The sequence below is a fragment of the Ascidia mentula genome, chromosome 9 (genome assembly GCF_947561715.1).
Source record: "Ascidia mentula chromosome 9, kaAscMent1.1, whole genome shotgun sequence".
In the NCBI taxonomy this organism is placed as follows: Eukaryota; Metazoa; Chordata; class Ascidiacea; order Phlebobranchia; family Ascidiidae; genus Ascidia; species Ascidia mentula.
In genome coordinates, this window is record NC_138574.1 from 13,873,933 (window position 1) to 13,889,193 (window position 15,261).

General features: G+C 41.0%; 1 protein-coding gene across 1 annotated transcript; it reads right to left on the bottom strand.

Moving 5' to 3' along the window:
• Positions 1-3,187: 3,187 nt before the first annotated feature.
• On the bottom strand, positions 3,188-12,849 carry LOC145913512 (protocadherin beta-11-like). The gene is made up of 20 exons (XM_083001208.1): positions 12,648-12,849; positions 12,107-12,342; positions 11,777-11,957; positions 10,827-10,943; positions 10,552-10,685; positions 10,053-10,264; positions 9,768-9,913; positions 9,313-9,453; positions 8,979-9,096; positions 8,440-8,614; positions 8,023-8,190; positions 7,599-7,775; positions 7,148-7,336; positions 6,700-6,957; positions 6,343-6,473; positions 5,653-5,794; positions 5,310-5,373; positions 4,762-4,917; positions 4,356-4,497; positions 3,188-4,012 (listed from the first exon to the last, which is right to left on the bottom strand). Exons 1-20 carry the CDS (start codon positions 12,766-12,768, stop codon positions 3,772-3,774), a joined length of 3,249 nt encoding a protein of 1,082 aa, XP_082857334.1. The 5' UTR covers positions 12,769-12,849; the 3' UTR covers positions 3,188-3,771.
• Between the last annotated feature and the right edge of the window lie 2,412 nt (positions 12,850-15,261).

A 15,261-nucleotide genomic window follows, 5' to 3' on the forward strand; every position in this document is an offset into this window, starting at 1 on the left:
TAGCCTTGGTGTTTTTTCGAAAATCGACCGAAAATTTCATGTCTCGGATTCCGGTTTAAACCGGTTTGGAGGTTCGAGAGGCTGCTGAAACCGGCCCCAACCGGTTTGAAACCGGAATATTCCGGTCAATTCGGCCTGGAACCGGACATTTCTGTTTTGGCTCAAATCCGAAAAAACGGAAAGGGGTGTTTTTTCGAAAATCGATCGAAAATTTCATGTCTCGGATTCCGGTTTAAACCGGTTTGGAGGTTCGAGAGGCTGCTGAAACCGGCCCCAACCGGTTTGAAACCGGAATATTCCGGTCAATTCGGCCTGGAACCGGGCATTTCTGTTTTGGCTCAAATCCGAAAAAACGGAAAGGGGTGTTTTTTCGAAAATCGATCGAAAATTTCATGTCTCGGATTCCGGTTTAAACCGGTTTGGAGGTTCGAGAGACTGCTGAAACCGGCCCCAACCGGTTTGAAACCGGAATATTCCGGTCAATTCGGCCTGGAACCGGGCATTTCTGTTTTGGCTCAAATCCGAAAAAACGGAAAGGGGTTAGCCTTGGTGTTTTTTCGAAAATCGACCGAAAATTTCATGTCTCGGATTCCGGTTTAAACCGGTTTGGAGGTTGGAGAGGCTGCTGAAACCGGCCCCAACCGGTTTGAAACCGGAATATTCCGGTCAATTCGGCCTGGACCCGGACATTTCTGTTTTGGCTCAAATCCGAAAAAACGGAAAGGGGTTAGCCTTGGTGTTTTTTCGAAAATCGACCGAAAATTTCATGTCTCGGATTCCGGTTTAAACCGGTTTGGAGGTTCGATAGGCTGCTGAAACCGGCCCCAACCGGTTTGAAACCGGAATATTCCGGTCAATTCGGCCTGGAACCGGACATTTCTGTTTTGGCTCAAATCCGAAATAACGGAAAAGTGTTAGCCTTGGTGTTTTTTCGAAAATCGACCGAAAATTTCATGTCTCGGATTCCGGTTTAAACCGGTTTGGAGGTTCGAGAGGCTGCTGAAACCGGCCCCAACCGGTTTGAAACCGGAATATTCCGGTCAATTCGGCCTGGAACCGGACATTTCTGTTTTGGCTCAAATCCGAAAAAACGGAAAGGGGTTAGCCTTGGTGTTTTTTCGAAAATCGATCGAAGATTTCATGTCTCGGATTCCGGTTTAAACCGGTTTGGAGGTTCGAGAGACTGCTGGAACCGGCCCCAACCGGTTTGAAACCTGAATATTCCGGTCAATTCGGCCTGGAACCGGGCATTTCTGTTTTGGCTCAAATCCGAAAAAACGGAAAGGGGTTAGCCTTGGTGTTTTTTCGAAAATCGACCGAAAATTTCATGTCTCGGATTCCGGTTTAAACCGGTTTGGAGGTTCGAGAGGCTGCTGCAACCGGCCACAACCGGTTTGAAACCGGAATATTCCGGTCAATTCGGCCTGGAACCGGACATTTCTGTTTTGGCTCAAATCCGAAAAAACGGTAGCCTTGGTGTTTTTTCGAAAATCGACCAAAAATTTCATGTCTCGGATTCCGGTATAAACCGGTTTGGAGGTTCGATAGGCTGCTGAAACCGGCCCCAACCGGTTTGAAACCGGAATATTCCGGTCAATTCGGCCTGGAACCGGGCATTTCTGTTTTGGCTCAAATCCGAAAAAACGGAAAGGGGTTAGCCTTGGTGTTTTTTCGAAAATCGACCGAAAATTTCATGTCTCGGATTCCGGTTTAAACCGGTTTGGAGGTTCGAGAGGCTGCTGAAACCGGCCCCAACCGGTTTGAAACCGGAATATTCCGGTCAATTCGGCCTGGAACCGGGCATTTCTGTTTTGGCTCAAATCCGAAAAAACGGAAAGGGGTTAGCCTTGGTGTTTTTTCGAAAATCGACCGAAAATTTCATGTCTCGGATTCCGGTTTAAACCGGTTTGGAGGTTCGAGAGGCTGCTGAAACCGGCCCCAACCGGTTTGAAACCGGAATATTCCGGTCAATTCGGCCTGGAACCGGACATTTCTGTTTTGGCTCAAATCCGAAAAAACGGAAAGGGGTTAGCCTTGGTGTTTTTTCGAAAATCGACCGAAAATTTCATGTCTCGGATTCCGGTTTAAACCGGTTTGGAGGTTCGAGAGGCTGCTGCAACCGGCCACAACCGGTTTGAAACCGGAATATTCCGGTCAATTCGGCCTGGAACCGGACATTTCTGTTTTGGCTCAAATCCGAAAAAACGGAGAGGGGTTAGCCTTGGTGTTTTTTCGAAAATCGACCGAAAATTTCATGTCTCGGATTCCGGTTTAAACCGGTTTGGAGGTTCGAGAGGCTGCTGAAACCGGCCCCAACCGGTTTGAAACCGGAATATTCCGGTCAATTCGGCCTGGAACCGGACATTTCTGTTTTGGCTCAAATCCGAAAAAACGGAAAGGGGTTAGCCTTGGTGTTTTTTCGAAAATCGACCGAAAATTTCATGTCTCGGATTTCGGTTTAAACCGGTTTGGAGGTTCGAGAGGCTGCTGAAACCGGCCCCAACCGGTTTGAAACCGGAATATTCCGGTCAATTCGGCCTGGAACCGGACATTTCTGTTTTGGCTCAAATCCGAAAAAACGGAGAGGGGTTAGCCTTGGTGTTTTTTCGAAAATCGACCGAAAATTTCATGTCTCGGATTCCGGTTTAAACCGGTTTGGAGGTTCGAGAGACTGCTGAAACCGGCCCCAACCGGTTTGAAACCTGAATATTCCGGTCAATTCGGCCTGGAACCGGGCATTTCTGTTTTGGCTCAAATCCGAAAAAACGGTAGCCTTGGTGTTTTTTCGAAAATCGACCGAAAATTTCATGTCTCGGATTCCGGTTTAAACCGGTTTGGAGGTTCGATAGGCTGCTGAAACCGGCCCCAACCGATTTGAAACCGGAATATTCCGGTCAATTCGGCCTGGAACCGGGCATTTCTGTTTTGGCTCAAATCCGAAAAAACGGAAAGGGGTTAGCCTTGGTGTTTTTTCGAAAATCGACCGAAAATTTCATGTCTCAAAAAAAAAACGGAAAGGGGTTAGCCTTGGTGTTTTTTCGAAAATCGACCGAAAATTTCATGTCTCGGATTCCGGTTTGAACCGGTTTGGAGGTTCGAGAGGCTGCTGAAACCGGAATATTCTTTTGATCAGTTCGTATTGCTTTCAGTTATTTATAGAAAATGGTTCCCATACTTTTATGTGATTCATGTTTATTGAGAACTACGCAGAAACTGAGTTTGTCTCAAGAACATCGGAAAAAACGCCAATATAACACTAAAAGCATCACAAGAATTTGGTTTTTGTGTTTGGCACAATGGATCCACTGTCTACACACACTAAGAGCATGCGGTTTGATAACTTGGTGTGACTTTACATAACAGACGTTAAATTAAGGGACAGTCTTTCGGGTAATTTGCACATTTACAAGTCAATTCATATCAGATTGCTCAAGAAACTGATGCTAATAATGTTTGGTAATACTCTGTGGTTGGAAACTCCGTGTTTGGAAAAGTTGCGGTGAAACACTGGTAAATGAAACGTGCGATTGGGAACTTGACAGAAACAGCGAAACGAAAAAAAAACGTAAAAGAGAAATGGAACCGGCAGAACGAACACAGTGGCCATAATGTAGCAAACCAGTGTTGCTTGGTGGTAAAATTCGTCAACACTCATAATACTTTAACTGGCAGTGGGTTTGTTTAGATTAAACCAAGGTAATTACGTCACAAACAAGAAAATTACCCTCGCATTATGAAATTATTAATGTTTACGTCACAAGCGAAAGTCAGCTAACATTCGGTGGCGGGATTGACGTCATAACCGGAATCGCTGTTCGATTGTTTAACGGTGCGGTGGGGAGGAGACCTCTGTTGATGCAATGGGGGGTAACGGGGGTGAGGAGCCCGCCCGGACGACGCCCCCGACGAATTGGTCGATGACATCACGGATGATACGTCACTGTTGGTGACGTGGCGTGTGCGCGTCACTAAGTCAGGCAGCTGCTGGTTCTCGTTGTTCGTTTTTTGTGATCTGTTGTTGAGGAAGTTGCGCAAGAGTTAGAAACATTTGTAGAATAAGTTTAAAATAACAAAATTTTTCAATAAAATAACGGGAAAATATAATCGGGGGAAGGGAACATAAAAAATATGTCTCCAGTATTTTTGCTGCAATCGGAAATGGATATTTTGAACATAACTGCGGCGCTATATTTAAAAACATTCGATCCCCATGGATTGACACAATAAATAAATCAACGCAGTTTTCCAGGGTAGATTTAAAACCAACTTATATAGAAACGCTACTTCGGTATCCAGAAATCAAAGGAAATTTCTGCATTGTATTCTTGTACGGAATGCATATATTTCATCCCTACCTCCGTGGCATTTTGTAATATGAGATTGATGAGTTGGTGTCGACTGAACAACCGGAATCTTTCCGTTTTCCCGAATGCTGTTTGCCAGGGAGCCACGGGGATTTCCCGTCAGAAGGACTGGGTAATTCGGGTGTTACAACATCTGCGCAAAACAGGAATTCGTTTTTAAATATTAGGTTTGTGTCATTGACGCCATATGGTCGTCGGATGAAGCAAAATCGTCGGTATTTTTTAAACGTAGAAAATACATTTTGAAATTGTTTACTAAAACATAAATAAATGACCTCTTATGCTATTGGACGCCACGGATGAAGACAATTAAATGCAACGAAAACAATCACATTTGCGTGTGCACCTTTATTCTAATACAAATACATTCAGAACAATGATATTTAGTTCAATTTACCGGTGTTAGGCATCCAGCAGGTGTCGCTGTGACCGTACAGTTTGCAGAGTTCCGTACATTTTCCCCCCATGCTTTGACCTCCCAAACTTGCCAAATCCAAACTCGGGACCGAATGGTGGTTATTAACGGGAATAGCAGTGGCATTATGGAGGGGAACTGCAAACAATTTAATGCATAAAGAATTTGAATTTGAAAAACCACCACCAAATGGTTCATTAGCCTCGCGACCAAAAGTCACTTTCTCCTCAATTCTTGTTTACTGGCGTATTTGACTTGTTAAGAGATAGTGGATTTGATGCTGCTTAGTCGCGAATCTTATGATACAACAGTTAGAATCGCCCACTTTGCATTTGAGCCTTGTCATGTATTGTCCCTGTGTGGCACTATCACTTATCAAATTACAAATCGATATTTTTTTGATAAAATTAAACTTTGACAAACCTTAAAAATTTACTTGAAAAGTTATAAAAGCTGGTAATTATCTGGTAAATTTGCTGAAACCCAACAAGTCAGTGGCAAAATTTACTCAATTTATTAATTTTCACTACCTCTTTCCTGCGAGCTCATCCTTCGTTTAGGTGACATGTTTCCAATTCTACGTGGAGATTTGTTCTGTAATAACATTTATAACTTTACCTGTTGTTGTGTTTACAATGGTTACATGATGTATTCATTAGGAGTGCTGTATTTTGCAATGTTTTTTATTAGGTATAATTATTGCTTTCCATATATATATTATATATATGTACAAACATATGTTTTAGTTTAAAAGCCCACACAAGTCGTTAAAAATAAGATCCAACAGTCAAAATAAATATATTACTTTTATTTAACTTTGTCAGATCAATGGTGACATCAACAAACACAATAGAACTAAATGCTAATCTGCACCTGGCGATTCCCAATAAGTGCTTGCTGTTCGTCGATATATCTCTGCATTCCGCCCGGTGAATTAGGGGCGTCGCAAAGTTGGCAAGAAAGGTCAGTGGTTGGATTCGCGCTCGCCCTTCTCACCCTTGGCTGGTTGTGGAGGCTAATCAAGAAAGTAACATTTTCAGGGGTTAGCTGGTAACTGGAGATCAGGGATCAGGAATGTTTTCGCAGGTTGGGGTAGGTGTTATTGAAGGAACGAAGACGACGGTTGCCAGACACCGGATGGTGCGACAGACATTCTTTGGCAGTTTTGTGTTTTTTTATGCGTGTGCCAGACGGCTTACGTGCAACTCGAAACTTGTCCGTGGAGAATTTATTTTTCACAGTTTTCTCTTTGGAACGGACTTTTTCGTTGCAGTTCGTGTTTAATCTTTTAAACGCATTATTAGTTTGATCTTTTGCAAATTTCCGCACTTGAATCGTCGGCAACACGTTTTTACTCATTACGAACGCTCGTCGCACATACGGTAAACCTCGAAAAAAGGAACCAGACGAAAAAGGAATATTGATGGTTGCTATGTTTCACATCAACCCGATCAAAACCAATAATGTACAGTCTATTCCTCAGTCGTGAGTTTACGCTAACGGAAAATTACAATTCTTTGTTCATCCAATATGATTTTTTTGTGACGGTTACCAGATTCTTACCAGATATTATTATTTCGGGAATCTCGGGTTATGACGTTGGGCGAACTAAACGAAGCGGAACGAGCAGATGGCGATTTTGTCCGAACCGACAGAGGTTGTTGTTCGTCGTCACTTTTTGCACTCTCAGCATTCTGTGACGTAAAATATGTCACAGTTCACAATAAAATGTTTATGTTTAAATGTTACGACAAAACGTATACCAAATTGTTTTGAACTGTATTCCCAAAATATACGAAACTTGTTTGAAACTGTACTGAAACAAACGTTTCATTGACGTTAACGAAAGCAAGGAGAATGAAAAAGGGTTCATTCAGGGCGTTTAATTTGTTCAAACAGAGCTGTGGAACATCTACGAACCTCAGCAAGCTTGTACTCCTTTTTCGAACCCTTCTTTTTCCGTCTCTTGCTACGGACCACCAGAGCAACGATTGTAACGCATAGGATTAATAGCACCACAGCGCCACCTAGCGCACAAGCTATGATCATCGTCATATCGTCGTTGTTGTCATCTGTACTGCTCAGATCACGTGTAAGGCCCGAGGGTGGTTTGCCATCAATCACTTCGATGTACAACGTCATCGATGACGTCATTGGGGGTATTCCGGAGTCAGCAGCCTTTTGACAGGAAGATATTTTAACTGTTCATGGTTTAATTGAAGTTTGCAGTCTTTTGAAATTCGTTTACAGGAGATAAAGTATCACTAAAATATAATAAATTGCGCTGGACTTTGTTTTTTAATGTATGTCACCCATATCCAGTTTATGCACCGTAAATTAATTCTCATTTGAGTAAAACGTTTTATACCTTAACCACTGTTTCATATCTTCCCCTTTCATCCGCTCCAATACTTCCTCGTAACCTTAACTGACCGCTCATGGAATCAAGACGGAATATCCGACTATGTTTCTTGTGACGTAATCGTTGCCCATCCTTCCTCAAAACTTTGATTGAATATTTGAGATGAGTTTCCGCTTGATCGTCCAAGTCACGACCCTAGAATTTATTGAGCGAAAATTAATAAAGTGGTTCAGGCGAAAAAAACGCAAAAATCTAAATTTGTTGCATTTGATTGTCATCTAACGAATACGAAAGTAGTGTCGCTAAGTAAGTAAGATATAATTATCGTCAAAAACAACATTATATGACTCCGGGTCATGTAAGTGTTCGTTCGTTTCTCTCAACTATTTTAACGCATTTGTTAATACAAGAAAACACGTGTTCAAAAAAAATCCAATTTACAGCGGAAAATTCTCACCTCCAGCGTGTAGAACACATTCCCTCCATTCATTGTGCTGGCGTGGATTGTCATGTTGTCTTTAGGGGGTTTCGAAAATATAGGTCGAATATCGTTGACGTCAGTCACGTGAATAACCAGGGTACGGCGACTCTCTAGCGCCACCGGTAGACCGCCATCGCGAGCCGAAATAGTGAACTAAAAAAATGTGTATTGTATTGTATTGTATTGCCACCACACCAAGTGGAAGTCTGTGCTTGGCCGTTTGGCCTGGCAAGATCGTCAATAGTCACAGCAAGCTGATGAGACTTAATAGGCCAATACAGTGGCCATCCGTATGTAGCTCACAAAAATGTGCATTGTTTTGTACAAAACCACTGCATTTCGGAGTAAAACTCATTTTTGAACCCCCCAAAAACTCCCCTACGACTTAATTTTCACCCACCTTCCACGTGTTGCATTCTTCGTAATCTAAACGACGAATGAGGGTAATTTTTCCAGTGACAGGATCTATCATGATCGGCGGGGAACCCCCTTTGCACGAACCGTCCACTATGGCCAAGGTTAAACTGTACGTGACGTCACCATTAGTTGAAACTTCGACCCCGTCTTTCTGTAAATCGGGTGAGAGAAAGGTTTTAATTCCGTGATTTTTTAACATTAGTTCGCATGTAACAGGAAATGGCTATGAACACTAACTTCGCTAATAACTGAGTACTTTTAAATTAACACTTATATAATAAAAATAGGTCTTTTCGAGTCCAAATTGACAATTTAAGGCGGGCACATTCACAGCGAATATAAAGTGCTTTGCTTTCGAAAAAACCTTGGCTTAAAACTCTATTAAGCATTCCCACAATACCGTTTTCCTCCATGCCGGGGAATTTTCCGAATCACCGTCCGTTGCCTGGGCAACAGCGATCACTGATCCGACTTCCGTGTCCTCCGCAAGCTCCCGGTTAAAGTCGAGATGATGAAAGATCGGTTCGAACTCATTTTCATCCAGGATGACGATCCTCACTCCAGACTCGCTGCATCTAAAAAAGTAGGCGGACAAATTTTAATACGGCGTCATTGACATAGAATATCAGTTTTTTCAACCAAATTTCAGTTAACGTCGCTACTAGGTAACGTCGCTACAAAATAATCTTTGCTGATAATATTCTGCAAAACAAGGCGGCGCAGTTGATGGTTTACAACCAAAATCGTTAGGTAATAATCTGGGAATCGATTTCATATTTTCCTCATAGTTTAACTCACTTTACACATGGACAAACACTTTAGATAGGGTTTTATAAGTTTTTACAACGTAATACAATTAGAAAGGGACTGAGACAGTCTGGGCTGCAGTAACCACAAATATTTAAATACATTCGATATAAAAAAAAACACTATACTTACTTAGGGGGAGTCCCGTTATCGCAAGCTGAAATAACCACGTCATAACTTCCTCTTTTCTCGCGGTTAAAGGTGACGTCGGTTGCAAGGAGATTGTTCTCAATGTGGAAATATCCACCTTCTGTCGTCACAAAAACGTATATTGTAGTATTTTTACCTCTATACAATTACTAACGTTGCAATCTTTTAGAGAGGAAAATTCCACAGAACACCAGACTCAGATCAACAAAATCACCAACACAATAAAAACATAGCACTTTCGGCTCTATCTGAAACTGGTTTGTTATTTTATATTATTTTAGCGGATACTTGCGAAATGCCTACTATTGACCAATACCTGTCAAGTTTCCCAGTTCCTCTGTACCCGGTACGACAGTGGCAACTGTAATTGTGACGTCACCATTAACTCCCTGGTCACCGTCCGTTGCACTCACGTGAGCAAGATAAGTGGATTTTGGGGCAGATTCGCTGACGTAAGCTGAAATAGTTTTACATTTAACACAAACTTCGGAGATAATGTCGCCGATTTCCCTATTTTAATTATTCCGACATTTAGCATAAAAATAATGCGCGATAATTTAAAAAAAGAGAGTGCTTACAATGAAAACCAGGTAACTTAACGAATACAAAAATATTTTATTAATATTATTATTGTAATATTGAAACTCAATTTCAAGCAACTTTTCAAACAAAACCTTTTGAAACATCTTCAACTTTACCAGAAATATTACACGGTCCGGTTTACATTTTGAAATACAATGAGGTTTAAAAACTTGTTAGGATCGAGCGTACCTGTGTTTCCATCGTTGTAAATGATGAAATTAATTGAGATTGACGGTTTGTTGTCGTTAACATCGGTAACAGTGAGTAACAACATCACCTTCGATCTCTTCGGTTTCACTGGGTCCTCATCACTAGCTTCGATCATTATACGGAGTCTGTGGGAGGACGGTTTTTACTAGTTTTTCTATGTGTGAGCCCAGATAAGTTACAAGAATTGGGACAAAATCGCACATGGTTACCAACAAGTACTCGATAAAATAGTGAATATTTTGCACAATATTTTAAGGAACTTACCCGTTGTGACGTTTATGATCCAGTCTCTGACGTAACGTCACGAATCCAGTCCGCTCATCCACCGTCACAGGCCACGACCGCTTGGTGTCCATGACGTCATCGCTACTTCCTGCTATCGAATACCGAATGACGTCACTTTCTTGGTCATTGGCGACCACACGTTCTATAATCGTCCCTGGAGTCGCGTCCTCTTTCAGAGTGACGTCGTATTCCTGTTGAGAATTCAAAAATATTTTTTACGTTTTGTGCGGACAATTACGATAGTCATACGATATTCTCCTTTTGACCAAATTTACATTGAATTTCCTACCATTTGTAAATATAACTAAAAAAGGAAAAGTCGATATGAACAATATTCACTGGATTGTTTTAGGTACCTATAATAGAAACTAAAATATCCACTGTCAATGTACACTGTTCAGATCTAATGTAAGGGAGTCTGTTTAAAAGCCATGGAAATGTACAGTAATGCACACTGCACAGTTTTAATTAAACTTACCGCCTTCTCAAAGCGTGGAGCGTTGTCATTGACATTAATGACGCTGATTTTGAGTCGAACACTTGACGATCGTGACGTCACACCTGCGTCATGCGCCGTCAACGTGTAACGGTGGACGCGAACCTCTTCATAATCTAAAAGTTGTTTTCAACTTAAATTAAAGAAAGACTAAACGCGTTTTTTGACTAATTGTAGAAAAAGCAAAAAAAGGGAAAAGTATTTACGCAAATAGCTTTTTATTTTAAGAAACAAACAAACAAGGGTTTTCATCTCACCAAGTTGCTTGACGAGCACCAGCTGCAAGTGGGAGAGTCCCGAACCCGAAACCACGTGACGCAAGGCGAAGTTACCGTTGCTAGGCGACAGCGTGTAGCTCAGTAACGAGTTGTTGCCTAGTAGTAACGTAGAATTTGTGTAATAACTGGAATATTTTTTATTATATCTATATTATCCACATGTATGACAAAAAAATCGCCTTAAAAACAGTAAATAACAGAATACCCAATTTCTGTTTAATTTCCAGAGGAATTCGTATTTATTTAAATTGAACCCATTGAATTTATTTTGATGCTAAAAGCCTTGTCACGAATCCTGTTCAACTTGATCCGCTTTGGGGTGTTTACAAAATACTCTAAATATTCAAACCGCTTGTGTTTAACCCGCGAGCTATGAAGTTTTGCGAAAGTTACGTGATTGCCACAAAACGTGCAAGATTGTGATCTTATCATGGGATTGTGGTCTTATCATATGATCTTATCATATGACTGTGATCTTATCATTCGATCTTGTTAACAAGAGTAGCCTCCATAACATGGAGTTTGCATATACATATGATACTGATTTGGTTTAAGCAACTCAACAAATACAACTTTATATCAGTAAAGTTAATGAACTGCATTATTTGTATGTTTAACGGTTCTGAGTTCACTGTATTAAACGCGCTTGGGTTGAACCACTTTAAGTAAATAAAACTAGATGAACCAAATAAACGTGTTATGGAGGACACTGCAACACACCATTCCATTAAAAATAAAACAGTTAAAACTGTCCTTAGTTAAAATAATTAGGTTTGTCATGAACAAGTTGCGAAGAGCAGAAACACTTTTTCAACACAAAACTGACCAAAGAAAACTCTTTTTAAACAAACTACAACACCCGATATATACGATAGATCTATACGCGATAAAAAAACACGATTTCCAAATTCCATTAAACACACACTAACCGATATCGTCATCGGTTGCCTGGTAACGGTCCAGATTTATCTCGTAATTGATCGGGGCGGTCTCCGGCAACTCGAGGTCAATAACGGATGAGCGAAACACAGGATCGTGATCGTTGACGTCATTGATGTAGATCTTTAGCTCCACCCAGCGGAGATCGTGCTTCTGGGGTTGCATAATCGCCTACAACAGTCGATTGCTTTACTTTTAAAGACATTCAAAATTATGTTGTTGTCATGACTACAATGTAAACATAAATTAATTTCGGCATTTATTTGGCCAAAGCAGGCTCAATCAATTTATCTGCGAAGAAAACAATCCACTATCCATACCCTGGCTTTGATATAGCACTCTTGTATTTTTCCACACAGCTCGTCACGGTCCAGTTGTTCGTTCTGCTTTACCACCCCCGATGACGTCACATAGAGGAACTCGCGCTGTTTGGATTTGGGAGGTGGGGGTCGGTTTGGGGGATATTTCAGTTCTTGTTCGAGAATTTGAAACTTCGCGTGTGGATATTGTTCGATCGGGGAAGAAAGGACATCGCGAAGGTTTATGATTATCGATCCTACGACAATGAATGTAGCTTAAATAATGATATGAGTGCGCTCTGAGTTGCTGAAACGGGGTGACAGGATTACTAGTAAGTTGTATTAAAGCAAGAAAGGTAAAAACTGATTGTCTGAATAAAACAAAATTAAACGCTCGATGTTTGGCAAAAGGGAAGAATTTCAAACGTAACAACTATCATGATGTTGTTGTTTTTCACACATAAAATCATTATCGGCTGTCGAATTGAATCGTTTTTTAGAATCAAGGGCAAATACTGTAAATACAGCAGCTATGGATCGAATGCAAAATCCGAAAACTTACCGACAGGTCTTTCTTCGGACACAATAATCCTCCTACTCTCGTTTCCTTCTGCCGGTGTCACGTTATTGATGACGTAAATCGCGAGCAGTGACGTCACAAATAATTCCCACTGAAGATTCATGTTTTACTGATGGACGGTTTGGATATCGCTACACTTAGATGTTTTCAGTTTTCATTCCCCTAATTTTATAATGCTTACATGTACCTGTGAAAACTATTGATTAGCAAACATATAAAAGTCCAACTTGATAGTGTGTTACGAGTTCACTACCAGAAACAAACATATTTTAATGCTCCGTTATCACATATACACAAACACTAAAAAAAAAAATGTAAATCTGTTGCAGTTTGCACTTGCAAATACCAGTAATACCTTTAACGTCTGTCTAAGTGCAATGTTACCGCGGAATACGGGAAAAAAATCCGCAAATATGCGCCCGAGCGAAACGCTACTGATGCCCTTTGTTCGAAACCACAACAAGCACAACTTTCCTTCCAATGCGCCACACACAGTGGGGTAAGTTACCAACAAACAGTAGCCGAAACAGCATGGGGTGACCTCCAGCACCCACCGGTGTCCTTTGGGGCCCGTTTCACACAGCCCCAACGTGTGTGGGGATTATGGGGTGCCGTTGTCCCCAACAGTTATTTTTGTGTTTTTTACTTTGAAAGTCATGGGTTGCGTTGTGGTTTTAATCGCGTTGTTTGTTGAGCAAAGACGCTGATGTGCCGGAAATAATGCGTGTTAGAGCGGGGTCGACTGTCTCCTGTCTGGTTGGGCAAAGGACTGCATATATTTGAGATATATTCAGTTTCGTGAGGTCATACACATCACAAGGGTAATTTAAAAGTTATGCATACGAAACAATGTTATCGGAACACGAAAATATCTCATTTATTGAACATAAACGTTTTCCTAATAGTTTGAAACCAAATACCAAAGCAACCAAGTTGCACCGAATATGCGAAATATGACTTGAGTGAGGTTGTGTTTAACTAATGCTCCCAATTTGCTGAAAGTTTACACCAAAGTCGGAAACCTTGACCAACTACTTATGCGTGTTAAGAGTTAAGCATTCTCTAAACAAATGCTTTGTGCTTACGTTACGACGCGGAACGCAGGGGCTTTTGTACTGAGCATGAGGATGGCTTCTGATTCAATTACAAGCTTTTGTCGTAACACTTAAATCGTGGCGCAAACCAAATCTACACTTCCGAAAGCACTCTGTGATCAATCTAATCCTATTCGGCCTCGAGTTTACAGAGTAAATGGCGTTAATTCAGTGCTGAGTGCCCATTGGAGGTGGCAAGTCTGATTTGTCGACTGTGTTATTTGGTTAAGGAATTGCGATCCATCGAATAAGGTGGACGTGTATAAGAGGTTCAAAATGTTGCATTAAGTTTAGGCCGAGCTTGGGTTGCTGTTGGGGAAAATCAAACACAATTGCTAAATGATCAGAATGAGTATATAAAAGTAATATAACTATAGCGCATCATTTCTATCTGCATACGTGTTTAAATTTCTTTTCACATACTTTATATATTCATCCAGTTGTTGCATCAATTTTGCAATTCTACACAAAATTTTAGACAATGTTTTGCAAGAGAAATCAAATACACCAATTAAACAACCGCGGTACTAATAGTTTTAGTCCTATATTTGACCGACAAAGTTTAACGTGAATCTCTCCACATAACAACCCGATTTCCCAAAACAATCCAATTTTTACTTTAGATTCTGTCGTTTCAACCAACTGGAACCATGAAGTCGGGGTTCCTTATATGGGTTTTGAAGATAAGACCTCAGTTTTCACGGTGCAGTGCAAGAGCGAGTGGAAGAGACGTACCGAGTTACACTCCACCACATGGAATCTACCTGCCAGACGCACGCAATCTCGTCTCTGTCTATGGCGTGAAAACAAGTTATCTGCGCTTTGGAGTTTAAATATAAACTGTCTTTCGCTTTTCACCAACGAAAATAACTAAATTAAAAACAGTTTGTTGCTGATGTTGCCAGACATTTTACTGATGAAGGTCAGTTGAATAACGACCGAAACGTCGTCCGAACAAGTTTTTCCTTTTTGCTAGAAGAGCCTTACATTACAAAGAAAATAACGAAATAACGCACAAAAAACTAATTAAAAAAGTTTCACAAAAAAAACATTAAAAAGTTGCGATCTTACAAGCAAAAATGATTTAGTTGGTAAAAAAAATACTTTTCACAGATTGGATTTTGGTTCATTCCACTTTGAATGAACTTGGAGCGCCATTTGCGTTTCGCGGGGGTATGTGAACCGGTCCGCGGTTCGCTTGCGTCCGCAATCGAAAGGTTCGTAACCGAATCCACGCGGGGGAGTCTCCAGGATTCGGTTCAACGCAGAAAGAAAATAGAGATATCGTGCTTTTGTGCCTGTTTTGCCACATGAGGGCTCGGTTGCTTTGCAACGAACACAAAACAAACAAAATGCTCGGATGCTTGTGTATAGAACGAGTGGTGGTATAACGGGAAATAGTTATTGTTAAACAACGCACAAAGCATGAATACGTGTTATTTTATTGGTATTTAAACGAGTTTCCGAACTCCTGGGAAAATAGTCAAATTAATAACGCGGTA